This window comes from Centropristis striata, chromosome 4 (genome assembly GCF_030273125.1).
Source record: "Centropristis striata isolate RG_2023a ecotype Rhode Island chromosome 4, C.striata_1.0, whole genome shotgun sequence".
In the NCBI taxonomy this organism is placed as follows: Eukaryota; Metazoa; Chordata; class Actinopteri; order Perciformes; family Serranidae; genus Centropristis; species Centropristis striata.
Genome location: NC_081520.1, coordinates 42100545 through 42123715, shown reverse-complemented (window position 1 = coordinate 42123715; position 23171 = coordinate 42100545). Strand labels below are relative to the sequence as shown.

The 23171-nt window shown below is 36.7% G+C and overlaps 1 protein-coding gene across 1 annotated transcript; it reads left to right on the top strand.

The window, feature by feature from the left end:
• The first annotated feature begins 562 nt into the window (after nucleotides 1-562).
• On the top strand, nucleotides 563-22322 carry nmd3 (NMD3 ribosome export adaptor). The gene is made up of 15 exons (XM_059331326.1): nucleotides 563-674; nucleotides 2536-2670; nucleotides 2770-2866; nucleotides 4160-4240; nucleotides 6253-6381; nucleotides 7900-7990; nucleotides 8682-8760; nucleotides 10043-10139; nucleotides 10808-10925; nucleotides 16045-16190; nucleotides 17878-17990; nucleotides 18086-18158; nucleotides 18329-18435; nucleotides 20878-20948; nucleotides 21823-22322. Exons 1-15 carry the CDS (start codon nucleotides 631-633, stop codon nucleotides 21954-21956), a joined length of 1515 nt encoding a protein of 504 aa, XP_059187309.1. The 5' UTR covers nucleotides 563-630; the 3' UTR covers nucleotides 21957-22322.
• The last annotated feature ends 849 nt before the right edge of the window (nucleotides 22323-23171 follow it).

The window sequence follows — 23171 nt, the reverse complement described above, 5'->3', positions numbered from 1 at the left end:
TTAATGCAATCATTTAATGCCGGATATGTTCTAACTTTCCCTTTATTAGCTTTGAAACAACAACAACTAATTAATAAAGGATATTTATTCAGGCGAACAAAGACAGTCCCGGGGTCCTTGAGTCCTGCGTGACGTCACCAAGCCTCCCTCGGTCCTCAGCGTGGAAAACGTGGAGGACTTTTACTTCACGCTGTGTTGTAGATTTCCCATCAAAATAACTCCAGTAAGTTTTGTCATCACTCGTTTGTAGCATCTGTAGTTACGGAATACTTCCGGTTGACAGTTTGTGCTCGTTTCTTCCCGAATATCTTTTAGAATCACTCGGAAAACTAGCAATTTAGCATCTAATGCTAACATCAGCATCAGTTAGCACTGCGTGACTACAGAGCATGAACAGCATCTTTTTAACGAGAAAGTGTCTTTATACAACTGTATTATCTGTTTCTGATCATATTATATGACTTGCTTGTTTTTAAAAACAATACCAGTCGTTGTTAAACAGTTCTAGCTACATGCTAACGTTAGCAACTCACTTGTAGACTTGCTGCTGTCAAAACTGTGCCTGTTAAATCTGTCATGTTTCTGTCCACAGGGCTCATAAATCCACTGACCTGACCTCCACACTGAAGGATGGAGTACATGCAAGCTCCTGCCACAAGCAGCCAGGGGAACATGTAAGTAAACATATATTTAATTGTATATATGTACTCGAATCTGTTGTCAGTCCTGATTATTGGCTCTATATTCATTATGTGTGGATGAAGTCTTGATCAAGGAATCAAGTTCAAACTGTAAAAATCCCTGTTTTTACAGTTTCTTTTTTTTTTTTTTTTTTTATTAATTTAGACAAAACACAACACAAATCACCAATGGACAAACACAGAGAGAAAAACAAAAACAAAACAAAAAAACACAGCAACAAAATCACAAAACCAACCCAAATAAATGAATAAAACCACAATAATAAACAAGAACCTTAACACATCAAAACTAAACAAGACACAAGCAAAACATCAAACATAATTACCACATAAAACATACAGTATATCAGTAAACTTGATAAATCAAGAAAAAATAAAAAAGGGTTAAGTTAAATGCCAGCCTTCCACTTCAACAAACCTTTCCCACCTTTCCAAAAACCGTCCAACATCACCATTCCTATTAGCAATATAACCTTCCAAAACAAAATAACGTTTAATAAGCATCCTAAATTGATTAATATTCAAAGAATCTGCATTGACAGCTTTAAAAATAAATCTTTTCCCCAACAAGATAATTAAATTAATAATATAACTACTTGTCTCTGTAACATCACCTAGTATAACAGAAGTGTTTTTACAGTTTCTTTCTGTTAAATGGGACGTCTGTGCGATTATTTTTGTAAAGAATGTTTATGGTTCCCTGTGTTGGGTTCACAAGGTTAAATGTGCCAGTTAGTCCTGTCTCAATAATCACAAAATGTTTTGCCTGCTCTTAATATTACCTGCTGTGTTTACATGCAGGTTTGTTAACTTAATAATGTCACCAACACTTTAGCCAACCTGATGTCTGACAAACAGCAGGGCTTTATAAAACCTGGCAGTGCCTAAGAAATAAAGAAAATACACGTTTTATTGTCATTTCTGTTGTTTTATTTATTGAGGATGTCTTTACATTGTTTACACACTCGTGAATACTTTTTAGGAATTAAAAGTTCATTGCTCTTAAAAGGGTGTATTGTTTATCATTATGAAAGATATCAGTGTTGCCTGTGTTTGTAAAGTTAAACTGTTTACAGTGAGGAAAGTTTGACTTATTGACAGATGTATTATAGCATCCTCTTCATATATGGTTGTCACAAAAGCCCTTTTCATGACATATAACTCTAGTACAGAATAATAATCAGTTTCCAGAGAGCATCTCTAACCAACTCGATCTGAGTCCAGGAAGCTCTCCTACTCTAACATTTTCACAATAATTATCACTTTGGATATCCTGGAGATCTGGTCATCTAAGCCAAGCGCTGATTATTGGATTCAACAGTTGAGTTCTGCACCGCACCGCATTCAAAAGCTAAAGCAACCACACAACCATAAGCTGTATTCACAAACTGTTATATTTTCATTATGAGTCCTCAGAAATTGCTGGTTAACAGTTTTGTTTGGAGCACTGAAGGCAACCTTTACTAAGAAATGAAATAAAGAGTCAGTCTGAGACAGTTCCCATCTAAACTGCAACTGAAATGTCCCAAATCTGAGAGATAAACGGTCACAAGTATTTTTTGAAAGGTTGCTGTTTGCGTGTTTGTTATTAAGTCTTAAATGTCAAAGCTTTCCCCTCCCACCAGATACAGCAACTAGGAGCAGTTTTTTTTAAACAGTCTGTGTTGTTTTGGCAAAACCTTCGACATCTATATGTTCATTGTTTCAATTCATGATCTCATACTAAAGCGAGCTGTCTCGTGGTTAACTTGTTGAATATGTTAAAGTGTAGAGAAACCAACTGCTGATAGAAAGATTGAAGAAAACACAGTAACATTTAGCCTCTCTCCCCTAGCCTGTGCTGTACCTGTGGCATCCCCATCCCTCCCAACCCGGCCAACATGTGTGTCGCCTGCCTGAGAACTCAGGTGGACATCTCCGAGGGAATCCCCAAGCAAGTCACAGTGCACTTCTGCAAGCAGTGTGAAAGGTTTGTCTTATTTCTTTCTAGAAACGGGTACAAAACAATTTCTTGACAAATGTTTTGGTAAAGTTCAGGCTTGACTGTACTTGTTCTTCTGTCATGCAGGTACCTGCAGCCTCCAGCCAGCTGGGTGCAGTGTGCTCTGGAGTCCAGAGAACTTCTGGCACTTTGCCTGAAGAAAATTAAGAGCTCTATGACCAAAGTAAGTACAATTCTTACTCAATTTCCCAACAGTCAATGGCACATTTGGTTGTTTCATTACCAAGTTATTATTGAGCCTGTTTATTTTGATTTTTATAAATACATTACAAAACAGTCAGTACTGTATGTTTGACAATCACAATTTCCTTTTTATGGAGGTGTGCAGATGAAAACTTTCACACATGCAGCAACTGTTTCAGTGAAAAATTGGAGCTTATACTTGTTTTTTTGTAGTCAAGCATACAATTGACCAACAATAGAAGGTGTTTTGTTTAAGTTCATGTATTAAGAAGAGGCTAAAAAATGTAAATAAATAATAAAATTATTAATCAAAGCCTTTAACACATTTTAAATAAAAAATAAACACTGTTTCTTAACATTTCTAGTATTCTTTGCAGGTCATGGATTGCATTACAGGTTTTCCCCCAGAAAAGTTCTTGCTAGCTAAGGTTGCTAACTAGCGTTGGCTTGTGATAGTTAAAAACGTGAAGCTAAATAAAACTGATCTCAGACCTGCCTTTTACTTCACTTTTTACAAACAGATCTCACTGGTTTACTTTCCTATCGTTATTATATATATATATATATATATATATATATATGCACATTTGATAATATTGTGTTCACCTCTCTAATCCAACTTGTCATAATGAGGTGCGCTGTGTTCATAACAGTACTTGTAAAGTACTTCTGAATATTCCATCGGGGCTCGTGATGCTTCATAGGTTCAACAATTCAACTTGACTCAACTCAACTTTCTTTATATATATATATATATATATATATATATATATATATATATATATATATATAGCACCCTTCATACAAACATGGAGCCCAAAGTGCTTCACATAGCTAAAATGCAACAACAAAAAATTAAAAAAGACTTAAAGAATTAAAAAATAATAAATATAATTTTGCAAAACTAAATACAAAAAATATTTTAGATAAAATGATGAAAATCGATAACAAAAGGTCAATAGGATTTAAGTCAAGTCAAATTTTATTTATAGAGCACATTTAAAAACAACCTCAGTTGACCAAAGTGCTGTACAGTTATTAAAATAGAATAAATCAAACACAAATAGGTAATAAAAACAATGACAACAATAAAATACTAAAAACAGTAAAAAAATAAAATAAAATAGAATAAAATAGGAATAAAACTAATTAGATAAAGACTCATAAAAAGTAAGAGATAAAAAAAATTAAATTAAATTAGATTTAAAAAACACCAGTAATGAAAATAATGTAAAAAGCTATGTAAATAATGTAAACACGTCTCTCCTGACAGGTGCGTCTCATCGATGCTGGCTTCCTGTGGACGGAGCCTCACTCCAAAAGGATCAAGATGAAAGTGACCATCCAGAAAGAGGTAAGAGAGCAGAGTGGAAGTGATAAGTGTGGGAGAGTGACATTCAAACTAACGGATTAAAACTGACCTGAGAGGCAACAGCTTCTCATCTAAAGGTTATCTGGCTTTTATTTTTAGGTAGGAATGGGCACCAAGCAAAGTTTATGTTTGAAGTTAAACTTGCGTGTTAAAATATCTGAAAATAATAATGTCATGGTGTAACACGCACATCTAATTACTGTCAGTGGCATTCTGTGGCATTGAGACAAACTTTGAAGATGGAGTTATGTGTGTTTGAAAGAAGTGAGTTTCTGCCAGCGGCTGTCATCTCATCTGGTTGACCTTTAGTGAGAACCCGAGTCCTGCGCTTCTCGGGGCCAACTCTTTTGTTTGTCCTGTTGGAGGGTCTGTATAATAGCGTCTCCAGATCCCACTGCTCACATGGATCCACACAACTTTTTTTTGTCACCATTTGGCTTGCAGTTGGAGCATAATCTTCATACACTTTATTATAGTTTAATTTATCCATATCTTTCATATTGTAGTATAGTTTGGGCACCTTTCCTACTACACTCCATAGAGTTTTGGTTCTTCAGAAACGTTTTGTTAGGATGGAACCAGATCTGAGTCACATGATCATCTGTTCCTCTTTTAGAAATTCCAAATACTTACTGTTCATGACATCAATATTTCTCAAATATGTGTTTTTATTTTTAAGGTATATTCAGATCATGAAAACTTTCCAAAGCACTTTAAGACTTATTTTAAATTTAATTCTCAGATTCACTCTTATTCAACACGTCAATCTTTAGATCTTCATCCTCCAAGATTTCTGACATGCAGAGGTCAATTTATTGTTCAATTTAGGGAATAAATTATGGATAAAAACCTTTTCCCATCTGGCAAAGGACTCCATCTCTGTAAAATGCTTCAAAAGATGTATGAAAGCTCATTTAACTGCTGCTTTGAAATTCTAATTCACACACAAATATACTTTTTTAACATGTTCATTTTTGTTTTTAATTTGTTTTTGTTTTTGTCATTATAACTTGTTGATGTTATACATTTGTTTTTCTATTATCAGTTTATTACTTTCTAATGAAATTTTAGGTGGAGGCTTTAAATCAGCCCAATTGGGTTTTCTGCCTCTCCCTGCACTTTACATTATATGTTATCTTTGTCATTTTATGTCATTCTAACTGTGCAAATAAAATAAAACCTAAAAAAAAAAAAAAAAATCCAATTCAATCCCCTTTATTTATAGAGCACAATTTTAGCAAACACAAGGTTTCCAAAGTGCTGCACAAACAATAAATACATAACACAATACAAAGAGATGTAGTAAACAATAGAACAGTAAGATGCAATAAGATAAATTAAAATGGGATAAAAATAAATAAAATAAAATGTAAAATGTACTGCCCGCACAAAAATAAATATGCATGTATACAAATAAAAACAAAAAATCATAAAATCAACATAAAATCAACACTCTACGTGGTGTTAAAAGCCAACGAGAAGAGGTGGGTTTTAAGAAGAGATTTAAAATGAGACCGTTCCCCGTAGACTAAATGATTTCAAGGGCCCTGTGAATTTATTTATTTACTTATTTATTTTACTGTTTTTTGTTTTTACTTCTCTGTTCACCTCTGTCGGTTTTGTATAGCTGATTTGCATCATTTGTGAAGTTTTAGCATTATTGCTTTTCTTTGTGTCAGAATGTCTGTTTATTTTTCTTATTGTCATTAACGCTAATATATTTGGGACATTCTAATCATGTTTATTTTTATTATTATTATTTCTTATTGATTTTATGGTGTGCGCACAATACATTTTGAGTTTCTGGATGTGTTTGAGTTCATGGATGTTCTTGTGTTGTATGTATTATAAAACCCAATAGAAATATTCACATAAAATGAGACGGTGAGGAGGATGTCTGATGTGCAGCAGCAATTCATTCCACAGTTTTGGAGCTGCGATGGCTAAAGCTTGTTTTGCATCCTGTGTGACTGTTTGCTGTGTTTCCTCTCCAGGTGATGAACGGAGCGATCCTGCAGCAGGTGTTTGTGGTGGAGTTCGTCGTCCAGTACCAGATGTGTGACGACTGCCACCGTGTGGAAGCCAAGGACTTCTGGAAGGCCGTGGTCCAAGTCAGGCAGAAGGTAGGAGTCTGCAGCTGAATTAAATAAATAAATTAAGTATCTGTAGTTTGTCTCATTTTGGTTGTCTGCTGATTTATTCTACCTACTCTACTTGCATTATCAAACTTTTTAAAACTGTGCATTCATGCATGTTTTATGCTGTTTTTTGAAAAACGGAAACTAACTGAAACTGTATTGTGTGGTTACAAAACTAACTAAAATTATAGTGAAAATGTCCTTAGTTTTCGTCTTTGACAACTTTTTTTCATACATAAACCTTTTTGGTTGATATGAAATTTATTTCATCTATCTGGTTTTATGACTTAGTAAATTTATTAGGGCTCAGATGGATCAGACAGAGGAAATAAAGGAAACATTTATTGTGACCTTATTGAATCTGGCACCCAAAAAATACCCCATTACAAAAAACTAAAACTAACACTAAAACTAATAAAAACTAAACTAAAACTAAGCATTTTCCAAAAAATAAAACTAATCAAAACGAACAAACTCACTCTAAAAACTAATTAAAACTAACTGAATTTGAAAACAACAATTGACAACAAAATTAAAACTAAAACTAATGAAAAATCCAAAACTATTATAACCTTGCTTCTAAAGAAGTATTTTATTAATTAGTTTTATTCTGTCAATGTGTTTGATCTGTTAATCTGGTAGTCTTGGTAGCAAAAGGGCATAAAAAGTGGACTGAAAACATGCATGCAAGTAAATTGATACTGAAAGCTTACAAAGGCTGCATACACACATATTCACTAAAATGATGGCCCATTGCATGTTTGCTCCTTCTACAATGCAACTGTGACCCTGTAATTCACTCCCATTTAAGTCTGTATATTTTTGTACCTCTCATTTTTGCATTTTGACGTTTACTCTCTGTTCACTATCTGTTATTTTGTGTTAATTTTGCAATTGCATGTTATAAATTGAAGCTGTGTTTGTGGGGGTTTTATGTAAAACAAACTTAGAGCCCTCGGTAAGTGGAAATACAGCAGTAAGTCCTATGTGCGGAGGTAAACCAGGCTTAGCTGCTGTGCGACAGAGATCTTATGGGAGTATTACTCAGGAATTCAGTCCGATTGTAGATTAAAACCTTCAGCCTCTGTTACCACTTGCAGTCCTTAAACTAAGATACCCCAGGTGATTATATAACGTGATGCCTTCTAAAGCTACTTCACAATAAAAGCCAAGGTCACTTTTCTTCACTGAAAGGCTTTTACTGTGAATGAAATGTACAGGAAGTTGGGAATTAGCAGCTTACTGAAATCATGAACTTGTTGTCACTTGTTTACCAGCAGAGCTTTCCTGCAGAATGTGTCTTCCCAGAAGTAGAATTATCAATATGTCCTCAGGGGCTGAAGGTCTTAAGCCAGATGTTTTTCTGAAAGGTCAAGAATGGCGACAGGTTACAGCAGATGCACAGTTTCATACCAGTAAACGTTTAAATAATTGGGCATGGGGCTGGAAGCATCTGTATGAAACTCTGTATGATGATGCAGAAACATCTGATTATTTTCACAGACGGTTCATAAAAAGACATTCTACTATCTAGAGCAGCTGATCCTCAAGCACAAACTCCACCAGAACGCCCTCAACATCAAAGAAATCAATGGTAGGTCAATGACATATGGTTTTATGTATTTAATTTCTCCATGCCTGAGCTTTAAAGGGAGGGGTGGCGCTCTATTCCTCCGGGCTTCTAACCGAATTACACTGAGACGCGGGGAACTTGTCTGATTCGTCACCAGTGTAACTAATGTGGATTAAAACTGAGCAGAACATAATGATGTGTCGAGTGTTAATTACCTCGTACCAGACGGCAAGCCATGCATGCATATCACCGGCGCCAATCAGCCCATACAGCTGTCCTCCTCGTGTGAGGCCATGCGTCCTGCATCTAATCAGCGTGCTGTAATCAGAGCAGGCATGCCACACCAGATTCCTGCAATGCAAGCTTGATTCATTCCCTATTTAGAGACGCAAACTGCTGCATCACACACACTCAGCACACGTGTTGTGCGTTGAGTGACAGCTCAGCGGCAGGCCTCTGTGCTCTTGGACGCGGCTGTGAAGTGGAGTTTTTGGCTGATGCTATAATTTAAATCATCTCCATGTCTCGGCAGGACTTAAAAAGCTCTACGGAGGTTCCAACATGTGGCTGCCATATTTCCTCCAGTCTTCATCTGCTCTTGTGTGCTTGTGTTTGCTTGCATATGTGTTCTGCAACGGCGATGACCCGTGAAGCGTGCCTTTGTTGAGTTTATTGGTGCGAGGTGTTTGATGGTATTTCTGTTCTGTCCCAGATGGAATTGATTTCTACTTTGGCTCCAAGCAGCACGCTCAGAAGATGGTGGACTTCCTCCAGTGCACCGTGCCCGGCAGGTGAGCAGCGCTTCAGTCTGAGTCCACCAGAACATGGTCCTCATGAGGCTTCAGTACATAGAACAACATTCCCCCTCTTATTTAAATGCTAATTTCAAGAGGATTCAAACTGATTGTGACTGCCTTCTTTCAGTCCTCATCCAACAATCCAGACATTTATGAGCAAGAGAGAAAATGTGACAGAAACATAATTTGCCAGTAGGCGTAGAGGCACAGAATGTGGGTTGGAGTGAATAAATCAGCATTGCCAACTCTTTCCCAAAGAAAGTTGCAAGTACTAGCTCTAAAAGTTGCTGTATGACATCATCGGCTCATTGACATATTGTGGAGGTTCCTGTGCAGCAGCTGACAGGTTGTGTAGTCTCTCTGCTCAAGGTTCAAGAGGAGGGGGGAGACTCTCTTGGCAGAAGAGCTGTGGGCTGTGATGGCTCTGAGCAGCATGCATGAAAACTAATTACAATAATATATTTCTCTCATTTTCTCTGATAATTCTAAGTCACTAAATTTGACGCTAGCTGCTATTTAAAGGGCCGGAGCAGTCCATAAATCTAGAGAGAGAGTTGGCAAATTCATAACACTGGAAAAAATGTCTTAATAAAAGAAAATGCATGTAAAAACAATATAGTTGGATAACAGAATTTATACAATAGCATTATAATTTTGTAATGGTTTGCAAAACAAAACTGCAGGTGTTTTCTGAATGATAAAAACTCAATTGTTGCTTCATCAGTTCCTCCACATGCGGTCATGACCTTCAACAGGTCAGCTGAGTTCAGACTGCACATTATACGAATCTTTTCCATGTGTGCAGAACATTTTCTTGCACTCAGTTCCTTTTTGTTGGGAAAGAGCTGCAACGATGAGTTGACTGATGTTAGTCGGCCAACAGAAACAGTCGTCAACTATTCAGAGAAATCATTTCATTATTAAAGTAAATGTTCATGCAAAAATGTTCGAAAAATAATGCTGTTTTTAGCTTTTCAAATATGTTTTCCTGTTTTTTTTATATTATATTAAACTAAATATCTTTGGGTTTTTGACAGAAAAACATTTATCACCTTGGATACTGAGAAACGGCTGGACATTTTTCACTATTTTCTGACATTGTTATTTTTCTATAGAAAAAATTAATCGTGAAATGAATGATTTGATTAATTAGTGATTAATTGGTCATGAAAATGATTTTAAGCAGCCCTAATTAACTATTCTGTGTCTCTGAATGACTGATTTAGATAAAATAAATAATAATAAACTCTTTCTTTTCTTTTCTCTTTTTAAAAAGGTCAAAGACGTCCCAGCGCCTCATCTCTCACGACATCCATTCAAACACATTCAACTATAAGAGCACCTTCTCTGTGGAGATTGTACCTGTCTGCAAGGTGATTTATTATTTTATTATTATTATTTATTAATTATTATTTCTTACGCTCTCTTCACACACTAAAGCTGAGACACACCCAAACCTGCTCAGCACCTCAGACAAGCCGGAGCTGTTGTATTTCTTTATGTCACCTGTGAAGAATCACTGTGTTAGTTTAGTATAAATGTTGTGTTAGAGAGCAGATGGAAACCTGAAGCTGGCCAACAATCTTTCATGTTGTAGTTGTTTCTGACAGTGGCAGGTAACGGTAATGAATGTACCTTAACATTAATACTAAGGTAAGATTCTTGGCACGTTTGTCAGATTTATAAGCGGCTAAATCCTGTTTGACATGTAGCTTTAGTTCTTTATTTTTCACTCTTATAAACAAAGATTCAAGTGTATTTTCTTAGCTGATTTGATTGACAGGGTCATCCAGGGTGTTTTCAATAAATGAAAACAGGACTCTGAATAGTGCTTTGTTTGTTTCATCACATATCAACAGTTTACTGGATTGTTTTTTAGACTCTGAGCCTCTAACAGAAACTTTTTTCATCCAGGCTGCTGGATAATGAGTGCTTTCTTTCCCGATACATTGTAAACTTTTGTGGCCGGTCCAAAGTCTTTTTTACTCTCCCTTCGACCTCAGTTTGAACTCGGGTTGTCCTGTTTTTGTCTCGTTGCCAGGACAACGTAGTGTGCCTTTCACCACGGCTGGCGCAGAGCCTGGGGAACATGGGTCAAGTGTGTGTGTGCGCCCGAGTCACCAGCACCATTCACCTCATCGATCCCAACACCCTGCAGAGTGAGTATTCCTCTCCACAGGTCCAGCTGACACCACAGTCCACTTTAACCACAGCGTATCACACTGTAGTTAAATATAGCTGCAGGCTGCTGGATCTGGTTGTTGTCAGCTGAGTCAGAGTCTGAATTACTACCCTCACTGATTCAGTATTGTGAGTTCTATGTATAAACTTTATAAAAGACTTGATTCACAACATGTCAGAGGTTTCTGGAGCTTTTCATTAAGGATGCTTCATCCGTCATCAGCTGATCCATAACCATATCCTTAACCCAGCGGGTCCCAAACTTTTTTAGCCGCGCACCCCCTTCTATGTCCCCACCGGGTTGACGCACCCCCACACCTTAAAAAAAATGCAAGAAACTTTTTTATAGCCATATTAACCCATTGACGCCTAAAACTTCCTGTAAAACCTCTGGGCGATTTTAAAATCAGCCCCTAAAACCTGAAGTTTTTCTGGAAATTCAACAGAAGTTTCAACGATTCTACTAAATAATAGATTTTTCAGCCTCTGTAGTAGATAGAAATGAAATTCAAAAAGTATTTGAGAGCTTATACAAATACTACAAAACAACGTATCCGCTTTCCAGGCTTCAATGGGTTAAAGGCGGCATGTTTAATCATGCTCAAATGACCAGAACACACATATAATAATATAATCACAACAATGAGCTCTCGCATTTGAATTAATCTGAAACACAGTTTCAATATAATGCAACAAATTTGTGCGCAAGCTTCCAATTTTAAGAGCAAAGAGGATGATGACAGGCTCAGGATCAGAGGCAGAAGGCACATAAGTTTGGAAAATGTTATAATATTTTGAGCCGCGTTGAACAAAAATTGCAGCAAGTTTAAATGAGCGTGGAGCTAAACAACCCGTCATCATAACACAGGCTGGAAACATGGAAGAAGAGAACTTCTTCTACGCTTCATTTTAAGATGAAGTGCATTTTGAATAGCCTCTATTTATTTATTTATTAATTTATATTACAGTTTTTGATTTCACATTTTACAAAGAAAATGTTTATTTGCACGTCTTTATTGTGTGGGGGGAAAAAAATGTAATTGTGTAATTATCAGACCGCCATTACATTTTTCATCTTGCACACCCCCTAGTGGCAGCTCGTGCACCCCTAGGGGTCCACGCACCACACTTTGGAAACCCTGCCTTAACCGATTATTCCAACTCGGGTGTATGACACGCTGTCATGGGGAGAACATGCAAACTCCACACAAAAGAGCTGCAGGCCAGCGAGCCTCTTGCTGTGAAGCGAGACTTTTGTTATTGGCTGATATTCATTCTAAATAGTTGTATTTGTGTTCTCTATAAAGGCTGAACAGATGAGGCAAAACACACGAGACTATTTCTGTTCATGATGCTAAAACGACCCGCCTGGCAGTTCTTTGTGGCTGTCGGAAACAAAGCGTATCAGATGCAAATTTGCACACATGCTCTCGTTTTAATCTGTGCTGCTGCAGTCTGCACCGGCTCCATGCAGGATCCTGTCTCAAAAAACCCTTCGCAAAAAAAGAAAAGCTGGGTGAACTCAAAATTTCAAGGCAACAAACTTCAACAAAATTTTAAGGTGGACAATTAAACTAAATATTTTAAGTTTTGTTTTTGAGTCTGCTCAACTCTGAATTCAGATTTTTGAACTTGAAATTTAACATTGTAATAACTTTTAATCCTTACTTCTGCTAACTTCTGCAATGTGCTGAATTGGCACGATTGTAACGCCGCTATGAAATGTCAGCTAATGTTGCGACCACAATGTTGAGTTAGCATTGATACGCTAATGGCTACTCTTGTAGCTGTAACAAGCAGCGCCGCTAGCATCAGTTAGCCGCTAGCATCAGTTAGCCGCTAGCATCAGTTAGCCGCTAGCTTTCGCTAATGACCGAATTTCCCAACAAAGAAATAAGAGTTATCAGAACTATTGTCCCTTGTTGTGAACCCCAACTTAAAGATATAAGTAACAACAACTCACCAACTTGTTTTTGAGCAGACAACTGGCTTCCTTTGTTGTGCTAACTTACATTATTATTTATATATAATTTATATTTCCAAGTTTCACCAACTTAAATCACTGTTTTAGGCCAAAAAATACAAGTTGGCTTTTTTTGCAGTGCAGTTGCATCTCACTCGCATAATCCAACCTGAAGAACTTCCTTACACTTCAAGTTTAGTTTTTTGTCGAATGTTTTTTTATTCTGTCAATAAGCGTATGAACACAAGTTTGATGCCTAACACAGGGTTCATACAAAGTCTTAAACAATTAATAAAATGCTTAATTTCAACCTTTTATGTAGTTACGGTCAGGAATGTGCTTGAATATATCCTTGGAATATGCTTGATTATTCAACACAATCTTGTGTTTTATCCACACAATCACTCATGTAAACCAAAAATCTTTCAATATTTGAAAAAGAGATCCTGTCATCATATGTGTTTGTCTTCCACTGGACACAAAGTGGAAAGGACCAGAGCTAGACTGACCAAAATGAAAAGCGGAATGTTAACAACTTAGATGTGGTGATTAGAGATTTGGAGAATCTGGACATTTTTCGTTTTGGTACTTTGAAAGTGCTTAAATTCTCCTTTTAAAAAGGTTTATGAACCTTGCAATAAAAAGCCACTGAATATACATGCTTATCTATGTTTTAAGCAGAGTCTGTATTTCTGCACAGAGCAGAAAATCATTTTTTGCGGCCGTACATAAGTCACACACATTTTTGCTTAGATAATGACTTGAACAGGTAAATAATTATCAAAATAATTTCCATTTATTGATTGACAAATCGACTCGGTTTCCACATCTGCATTTTATTAGTCTTGTATTATTGTATTCTTGTTGTATTTTAAGATTGACACTCTGGCACAAGTTTTGCATGTTTATGCATTGCTGTCTTTGGGTATTTTAACAAGAAGCATCACCTCCTGTGTGTTACCATGGTGATCTAACTGAGTCAGTACTTGAGTGAAACCCTTCGGTGTTGCACTAAGCTGACCCCAGTCTGCTCACCACATGCTCCCCACAGCTGTCGGACTCAACAGCTTCCTTCTGCAGAACCAGACACAAAGAGAAAAGAAAAACAGATTTGGTACATGCTGTCAACTTGGCTTATTGGAGAGATTTATAATCAATACAAGAATGCTGACAATTAGCGCCGATGTGTTTCCTCCGTATCTGCTGTAATCACTCATTCTGTGAGAGGCTGAGGCGCTCCTCAGCAGAATTCTGACATTTTGTCGGCGTCACACACGTTTTTAATTACTCCTCAAAGAGCAGGCTATTTTTGTTCCAGAAAGTTTTGGAGCAGGCTGAATCGCTGAGACGTCCTCCAGGCAGAGCTCTGTTCGGCACATTTCAGATGCAGTAGGCAATTAACTGGAGTATTAAAAATATTTGTGTTGCTGTTTGTCTGCCTCACGGAGACAGAAACATTGTTCTGTCTCGCTTATTTGGAATATAAACAAACTGACAGATAAATAACATTCATCTTACTTTTATGACCCTTGTGGCTTTTAGATAAAGAAACTTAGAATATGTTGAAATTTATCAAGGAATCTTGAAAGGGTGTCTATGAAATGCTAACGACTGAATCATTTTTTCAAGTTTATCTTTACTTTATCTTCTTGGCTGTCTGCGCTAATGAGAGTCTTTTTAGACTTGAGCTGTCAGTAATAAATACATAATAAACTCTTTATATTAGGGGACATATATTCACAATTAACTGGTAGCTTATTAGCATGCATATTAGTAGCATATTGGCACTTTATAAGTCATTATAAAGCACTTATTATTCTCTCATTTTGCACGATCTTCTTCTACAACTGTTAGGACATTCACTTATAGTTTTCTATCTATAATTATCCTGATTACTGCCTGTTGATTGATGGTGAGGAGGGATGCTGTTGCACATGAATCCTAATCTTCATCAGTATTGTCCCTTTAGCATTAGTTTTCTGTATTTTGGGCGACTGGATGGCACTTCAGTTCTGTAAACTGCTGCAAAAAAACACTTATTGGCAAAAGACATAGGCCTCCTCTGAATGCCCTGTGTCTCTAGTTTGTGGTTGTAAAGTTTCACAAGGCTGTAATTACCCCAGAGGTCCCAGCAGGTCACTTTATACAGTGAGCTGCAATAGAAAAGCTTCTATGGGGACTCGCACACGAATAAGATTGGGCTCATTGGATCCATAAGAGTACTTCCAGTCATATCCAAGTTATGAAAATCACAGATTGTTAAGAGACCCAAGTATGCAGATATATTGAAATACAGGTAAAGAAACACATTTTACTGCATGGAATTATCATGAAGAGGGCATATAACAGGGGACACATGGAGCCCATTATAGATTTTCAAGTTTCACATGATACCAATATTTTTTTCAGGGGTTAATAACTTAATAAATATGGTCAATACTTATGTAACAAAACCAAAACTACAAGTGTTAATAGTTTGCAATTAACTCCAAGTTCAGTATGATAACAAATACACTACTGGTCAAAAGTTTTAGAACACACCAACAGAATTTAATTGAAAATGATGCAGTTTAATGTCTCAGTGTACTCCTGAAATGAATGCCCATTTGCAACATTTAAAATTCTTTATTGAGCATGATAGTGTTTTGAAAGTAAAAGAAAGATTCAAAATCACATTTTATGTTGGACTAAAGGACTAAAAAAAGACACAAAATGACCAAAAAAAGACACAAAATGACAAAAAAGACACCTAAAGACACAAAATGACTAAAAAAAGACACATAATGACTTACAAAGACATGAAAAGAATTCAAAAATGGACAAAATAGCCCAAGACTCCATAGAGTTAAGTTGTTAACCCATTTCTTGTTCCCTGAAAAAGGCCTACTTGTATAATTCTGAAATGTACATTATTTTTCTGGCAGTTCACCACTTACCTTTGGACCCTTTCAAGCTGTTCATTTGACTTGAACTGCTTGAATTTCAATAAAAAACTGGAAAAATTGGGGTGTTCTAAAACTTTTAACCGGTAGTGTACATAGAGAGGTTTAGGCAGTTAATTTGTTCTTGGCCTCAAATTAACTTTAATAATGTTGTAAATATGCATGCTAAAAAGCAAATATCTTCCTCACCAGTTGCTGAGGTGGACAACAACACGTACTGGAGGAACCCCTTCAACAGCCTCTGCTACCCGAAGCAGCTGGAGGAGTTCATCGTGATGGACATCGACATCATCAGGAACCAGAAGCTGGCTGCTGGAGCCGGCATCAGGTCCAATAAGGTGAGGAGGCTGTGTTTGTGTGTGTTGTTGCAGAACAGATTGCATTATGGGGGAACATTGCTTTTCTCTTGGAAGCTAAAATCAATAGCGAAGCATTACATTATCCCCGAGTCTGTATGCAGGATTCAAGCCAACACAACAGGAACACACAGGAGTGTTTGTTTCTGTGCAGCAGGGGAAGATGTTTGAGGAGACACCGTCTCTCTCTCCGTCTCTGTCTCAGTGTTGCATCAGTATCGAGGCAACTGACTGTTCTTTTCAACCAATTTGTTCAGTTTGTTTTTTCGGAGGCTTAACCCTTAATAGGACACTCATTGAAATGCTTGCAAATTCCAAATTTCAACCCTAGAGAATATTGGAGGATATTACATACAGCCAGAATGTGTAAAAAAAACAACAACATACGGACCCGGGGGATGAGGATGATTGTACTTTTTTAAAAAAGTTTTACAACTAATCTCAATTTAACATATTTTTCTGACAGGCACCTGGTAGATAGGCATTGTTTTTGTAGCATATGAGGCATTTTTTAGTTGTCTTTGTTGCAATTGTGCATTTTTTGTTCTTCATTCTTATTGTGAAAATATCCTCCAGGTTGCAAGTTACAACTTATTCTGATACACTGAAAAAAAGAATAATTGTAAAACACTTACATTCAAATAACAGTAAACAACCATAAGTTATTTTACAGATAATGTCTCTAAAAATAGGTATACACACATTTAATATCTGTTTTTAGAAATATCTATCCGTACAATAAAGTTTTTTTTGGTTAACTTTAATGATGGAGTTTGGCAAATTTTGCTGCTAGACTTTTTCTGATTTTTTTTTTTTTTTACAATTTCTTTTTTACTTTTTTTTTCTTTAACCCTTTATCAGGCAAAGAACTATATTTGGTAACTTCAGGTAATATTTCGAGAAAAAAAGTTGCAAATTTACTAGATTAAAGCGGCAAATCTACTAGAAAAAAAGTCGCAGATTTACGAGAAAAAAGTGGGGAAAAAAGCAACTTTTTTCTCGCAGATTCACCACTTTAACCCTTAATAGGGCACTCATTGAAATACTTGCAAATTCCAAATTTCAACCCTAGAGAATATTGGAGGATATTACATACAGCCAGAATGTGAAAAAAAAACATACAGAAATAATATTTAGAAAAAAAGTTTACCAGATTAAAGTGGCAAATCTACGAGAAAAACGTGCAGATTTATGAGATTTAAAGTGGTGAATCTGTGAGAAAAAAGCTTTTTTCCCCACTTTTTTCTCGTAAATCTGTGATTTATTTTCTTGTAGATTTGCCACTTTAATCTCATAAATGTGCAACTTTTTTCTCGAAATATTACCCCACCCGGATTTTTATTTTTATTTTTATTCATACTTGGCCCTAATATGCCGTCATAGTCAAGTTCTCCTGGTACAAGTCACTGAAGAATATGTTTTTCCTAAATGTTTAATTTTAACATTGGAGGTCAAGGTGAATAAAGTTAATATTATATTATTATTATCATACTGATTGGTCAGATGTCATGGAGTCTGTCTGTGTAGCCTGATCTTTGCTGATTAGCTGGGAGAAGAGAGACAGACATGGGGACTCCAGTTTAGATATCTGCTGAAGTTACCAAATAAGGTTCTTCGCCCGATAAAAGGTTAAAACTATATTTATATTCCCCTCCCTTGTTTGTGGCAGCACACCCTGGCTGAGGTCTGGGTCCAGAAGACTTCAGAGATGGACACCAGTCAACAGTATCACTGCCGCACATTCCTGGGCCACCTGCTCAACATCGGAGACTTTGTGCTGGGGTGAGTGAGGGAGTGACCAGTAAAGCCAGTAAAGGCTGATGGCAGGCTGCCAGTTTATCACTTCACACCACATTTACTTCTCTCTCGCTCTACAGATTCGACTTTGCCAATTCCAACGTCAATGACGAGTACCTGAACAAGATGAACCCTCACCATGTTCCTGATGTGGTGAGACTGTCTGTTGTCCTCTTGATGAACACTGACCCCTAGTGGTGACATGGAGTACTGACTCTAGATTTGATCACATCCTTGTAAAAAAAACGACATTTCTGCATAGCATAGCAGACGATGTGTTTTGGTGTTTTTAATTAATCCGATGTGAATGTGCGTCCTGTAAGGTTCTGATCAAGAAGAGCTACGACCGCTCCAGGAGGGTGAAGCGCAGGAACTGGAAGCTGCAGGAGATGCCGAGAGACCGTGAGGGCATGGACACCGATGATGAGAGGTAGGAGATCATGCAGAGCTTCTGGATTCTCTTAGAGCAGAGGTGTTAAACTCTGGCCCGCAGTGTAATTTTATTTGTCCCGCGAGGCAATACCAAATTATTATATAATTATTGTACTATAAAAGCTGACCCGCCGGTATTATACGGCGCATTTACCGCTAATACTACAAATCCCACAATGCCCTGCTGTTGTTTTGGCGCGTCAATCAGGACAGGACCCAGAAACGCTCCTCTGTGACAGTCGTCATAGCAACCTCAAGCTAGAGCTGTCTCCCAGCTACCCCTTCCCAAAAATGGAGAAAAGAAAGGCAGAATTTATTAACCTGTTGAACAAGTTTATTTTGATATTTAAATCAGAAGGATGCAAATAGAAAAGAGGCATACGATTTTTATTTAACTTTTATTTAATAAATTAATGACATTGATGTGTTTTTTATTTGAAATTAGATTTTGCATGTCTGCACTATTTAGTTATATATTGTATGTTTATAAGCGTTGCTGGTTCCATATTTAATGTTAAAGCAAAACATGTTTGGTATATATTAAAAGGTTTATTTGTTCAATGTTGGCCCGCGATTTTATTCAAGTTTTACATTTTGGCCCACTGTGTATTTGAGTTTGACACCCCTGACTTAGAGTAAATTAATTGAAGTTTCCAGAATTTGTCCTCACAATCACAGATCTCTCTGATGTTTAACTATTTATTTTCAAAAGGATAAGGCTAAGTGTTTCTATATTAAAAAGGCTTATTAAGTGACATAAACAGCTGGGCACTGTTAGCAAATGTTACTTAAACAGGAGTCCATTTATTGTGGACTATTTCCAGACTTGGAGTAATGCAACAATTCTGAATATTTCAGACAGTTTCAGTACTCATTTTCAACAACATTGATACATCAGAACAAGCTGATATTTCTCACTCTCTCTTTTTTCCAATGCTGAGTTGAGACACAACTCTACAGTACTCACCCCGATTGCTGTATTCCTGTCTCATTCACTATGTTTAAATATGATTTAGTTGTGGTGTTATCTTATTTTAAATGTCAGCAGCAGAGAAGTCTCCCATAGCGGGACACGTCTCCACAGTCAGTGGTGCTGGAGAAAGGTCTCGCTGCACTCATTATCTTTCTGCTATAGGGGAAGAAACGCCCAGCTTTGTATTTTTTTTAAACTTATCGCAATCTGAGCTAGCGAAGAGGAGAGAGAACACCACATGAGACACAACCAGCAGCAGCTTATAGCAACAGTCTGCAGCCAGTCAATCACACTCAGTGCAGAGTTTCTGCCACAAGTTTTGGCTTCTAAAGAAATCAGGATTGCTGTTTGGAAATACTTCACATTTAGTGGAGAAGCTAAGAAGATAAGGCAAAAAATACACACAAGCCCACATTTAAGTGATGCTATAGAGGAGTGAGTGCTCCCTGTGCTATTTTAAAAGTGGTATTGAATGCCAATATTTCAAGGTATTGTATCAAAGTTAGAAATTCTAGTATTTTGACAACAGTACTCTAGAGCAGCTATTCTCAACCTTTTTGAGTCGAGACCCCCAATTTAACATGTATGTTGTCCGTGACCCCCGCTCACTGAACACAATCTCACACGCACAGTTCAGATCACCCAAAAAAGAAACAAAATGACCAAAAAAAGTAAACAAAATGATCAGAAAAGACACAAATTGACCACAAAATGACAAAAAAAGACACAAAATCACTAGAAGACACAAAATGACCAAAAAAGACACAAAATGACCAAAAAAGACACAAAATGACCAAATAAAGACACAAAATGACTAAAAAAAGACACAAAATGATGAAAAAAAGACAAAATGACCAAATAAAGACACAAAATGACCAAATAAAGACACAAAATGATGAAAAAAAGACACAAAATGACCAAAAAAGACACAAATTGACCCCAAAATGACCTAAAAAGACACAAAATGAAAAAAAAAAGACATTAAGTGACCAAAAAGACTAAAACACATTAACACAGTGGAGACAGAGCTGACTTCCAAAATGATTTGGCGACCCCCAGAAATCATCTCAGGACCCCAAGGTTGAGAACCACTGCTCTAGTGAGTATTTATAGCTCCCGTGGTCTTCATGATTAAAACACTTGGCACTCAGTAGTGTCTCTCATTTGTGTTTTAATCATTTTCTGGGCAACAACAAGGCTCTGAGGCTGAAAGGATGCTACACAGGCAATACCTGGAGCAGGATCAATTCTTGTTGGTTTAAAAGAAAAACAGACTTCAGAACAACTTGTCCTTAGAAAAGACCTAACTTAATAAACAGCTGTTTTGTGTAAATGCTTAAAGTTTGTTTCGGAGTAAACACTTGAAATCTGAAATGGTGAATAAAGACACAACATGGTTTTGGTGAGTTAGTTTGTGCCAAGTATCATGGAAACGTGTTTTCTTTTAACTTTCTTTTCTGTCTCCAGACAATTCCAGGACTTCCTGGAGGACCTGGAGGAGGACGAGGCTCTGAGGAAGAACGTCAACATCTACAGAGGTGAGCAGCCGGACACTACACACTGAGTCATCTACTGTCACACAGGTTTATTATAGACCATGCATTGGATAGTTAATGAATAGAGGTTGAGTTATATATACACTACCGGTCAAAAGTTTTAGAACACCCCAATTTTTCCAGTTTTTTATTGAAATTCAAGCAGTTCAAGTCAAATGAACAGCTTGAAAGAGTCCAAAGGTAAGTGGTGAACTGCCAGAGGTAAATAAAAAAAGGTAAGCTTAACCAAAACTGGAAAATAATGTACATTTCAGAATTATACAAGTAGGCCTTTTTCAGGGAACAAGAAATGGGTTAACAACTTAACTCTATGGAGTCTTGGGCTATTTTGTCCATTTTTGAATTCTTTTCATGTCATGGTTCATGTTCATGGTAATTTGGTGTCTTTTTTTGTCATTTTGTGTCTTTTTTTGGTCATATTGTGTCTTTTGGTGTCTTTTTTTGTCATTTTGTGTCTTTTTTGGGTAATTTTGTGTCTTTTTTTAGTCATTTTGTGTCTTTTGGTGTCTTTTTTTTTGTCATTTTGTGTCTTTTTTTGGTCATTTTGTGTCTTTTTTTAGTCATTTTGTGTCTTTTGGTGTCTTTTTTTTTTTTTGTCATTTTGTGTCTTTTTTTGGTTATTTTGTGTCTTTTTTTAGTCCTTTAGTCCAACATAAAATGTGATTTTGAATCTTTTTTTTTACTTTCAAAACACTATCATGCTCAATAAAGAATTGTAAATGTTGCAAATGTGCATTAATTTTAGAGTACACTGAGACATTAAACTGCATCATTTTCAATTAAATTCTGGAAAAGTTGGTGTGTTCTAAAACTTTTGACCAGTACTGTTTATATATTTATATTTCTTTCATTTCAGATGCATCAAAGATCCCGGTGGAGAGTGACGCTGAGGATGACGGTGCTCCTCGTGTCTCCTTGGCTGAGATGTTGGAGGAGCTCAGCCTCAATGATGCAACAGGAGGAGAAGGAGCCGACATGATGACGGAGTAGCTGCTCGCTGATCTGTCAGATAATAATACAGTGATACAATTACACACAGAGCTGAACTGACAGCAGGTTGAGGACTGAAAAAAACCATCATCACCAGACTGATGTAGTGACTCATCAGTTAAAACCCAGAAACTCTGAGTTCTACTCGTGAAACTGACTTCATGTTGTTTCAACTGATAATTAACTTTCCCTCATCATCCCAGTAGCTTTCTATCTCCACAACGGGCCTAAATAAATAAATGAATGAAGGTTTTCAGCTGTTTCTAAAGAACTCTTCTCCCTTTTTGTCCTGTAACATTTTGAAGTGATGTGAAAATGAACTGCTTCTTTTTCACTAAATCAAAAATAAATATTTGTCCTGATGAACACATCACTGATATTTTGAATTGAGATAAGCTGTTTCCCAAACCCATTTTCTGTAAATATTTACTACACAGACAAAATAGTTTTATTTAAGGAGTTATAGCTGAAGTGCAGCCTATTTACCCAATGAACATCCGTTAAATTGCCAAACAAGTTCACACAATCCTGATTTTTTTTTTTTTAAACTTTATTTTTAATATTTCAAATTTTTCCAGTGTCTTACACAGACAATCAAAACATATGAATCTCATAAATCAGAACATACATCTTAGAGAAAAAGTCAACATCTCCATTTCATATATCTCTCTTACAGTGGCTGACCACTCTCCCACCGTTGGTGGCTCTCTGTTAAGCCATTTCCTAGTTATTGTTTTTTTTCCAGCTGCCAATAGTATCTTTAGTAGGTATTTATCTTGGGATGTAAGGTCAGTTGGTAGATTGCACAAATAAACGGTTTGAAAATTATATTCAATGTCAAAACCAAGAATTAAGTTTATTTCTTCAACTACACCTATCCAATAACACTGAATCACTGGGCAGCACCAAAAGATGTGACTGTGGTCAGCCATCACATTATTACAATGTCTCCAGCAATGTCCAGATTCATCTCTACCACTCTGTAAATATTTTCTTCTTGGGGTAACAAAAAACCTAATGACATTTTTCCAAGCAAACTCCCTCCATTTCCCTGAACTGGTGGTGAACACACACAATCCTGATTGAGCCTGTTGCCAACATGGAGATCTCTGTAATTCACAGTAAACCAGAATTTTATCTGTGGCGACTTAACTAACTTACTGCTCTTGGACAGGTTGGTAGAAATTTAAAAAAAAAATAGTGTCCATTAAAATT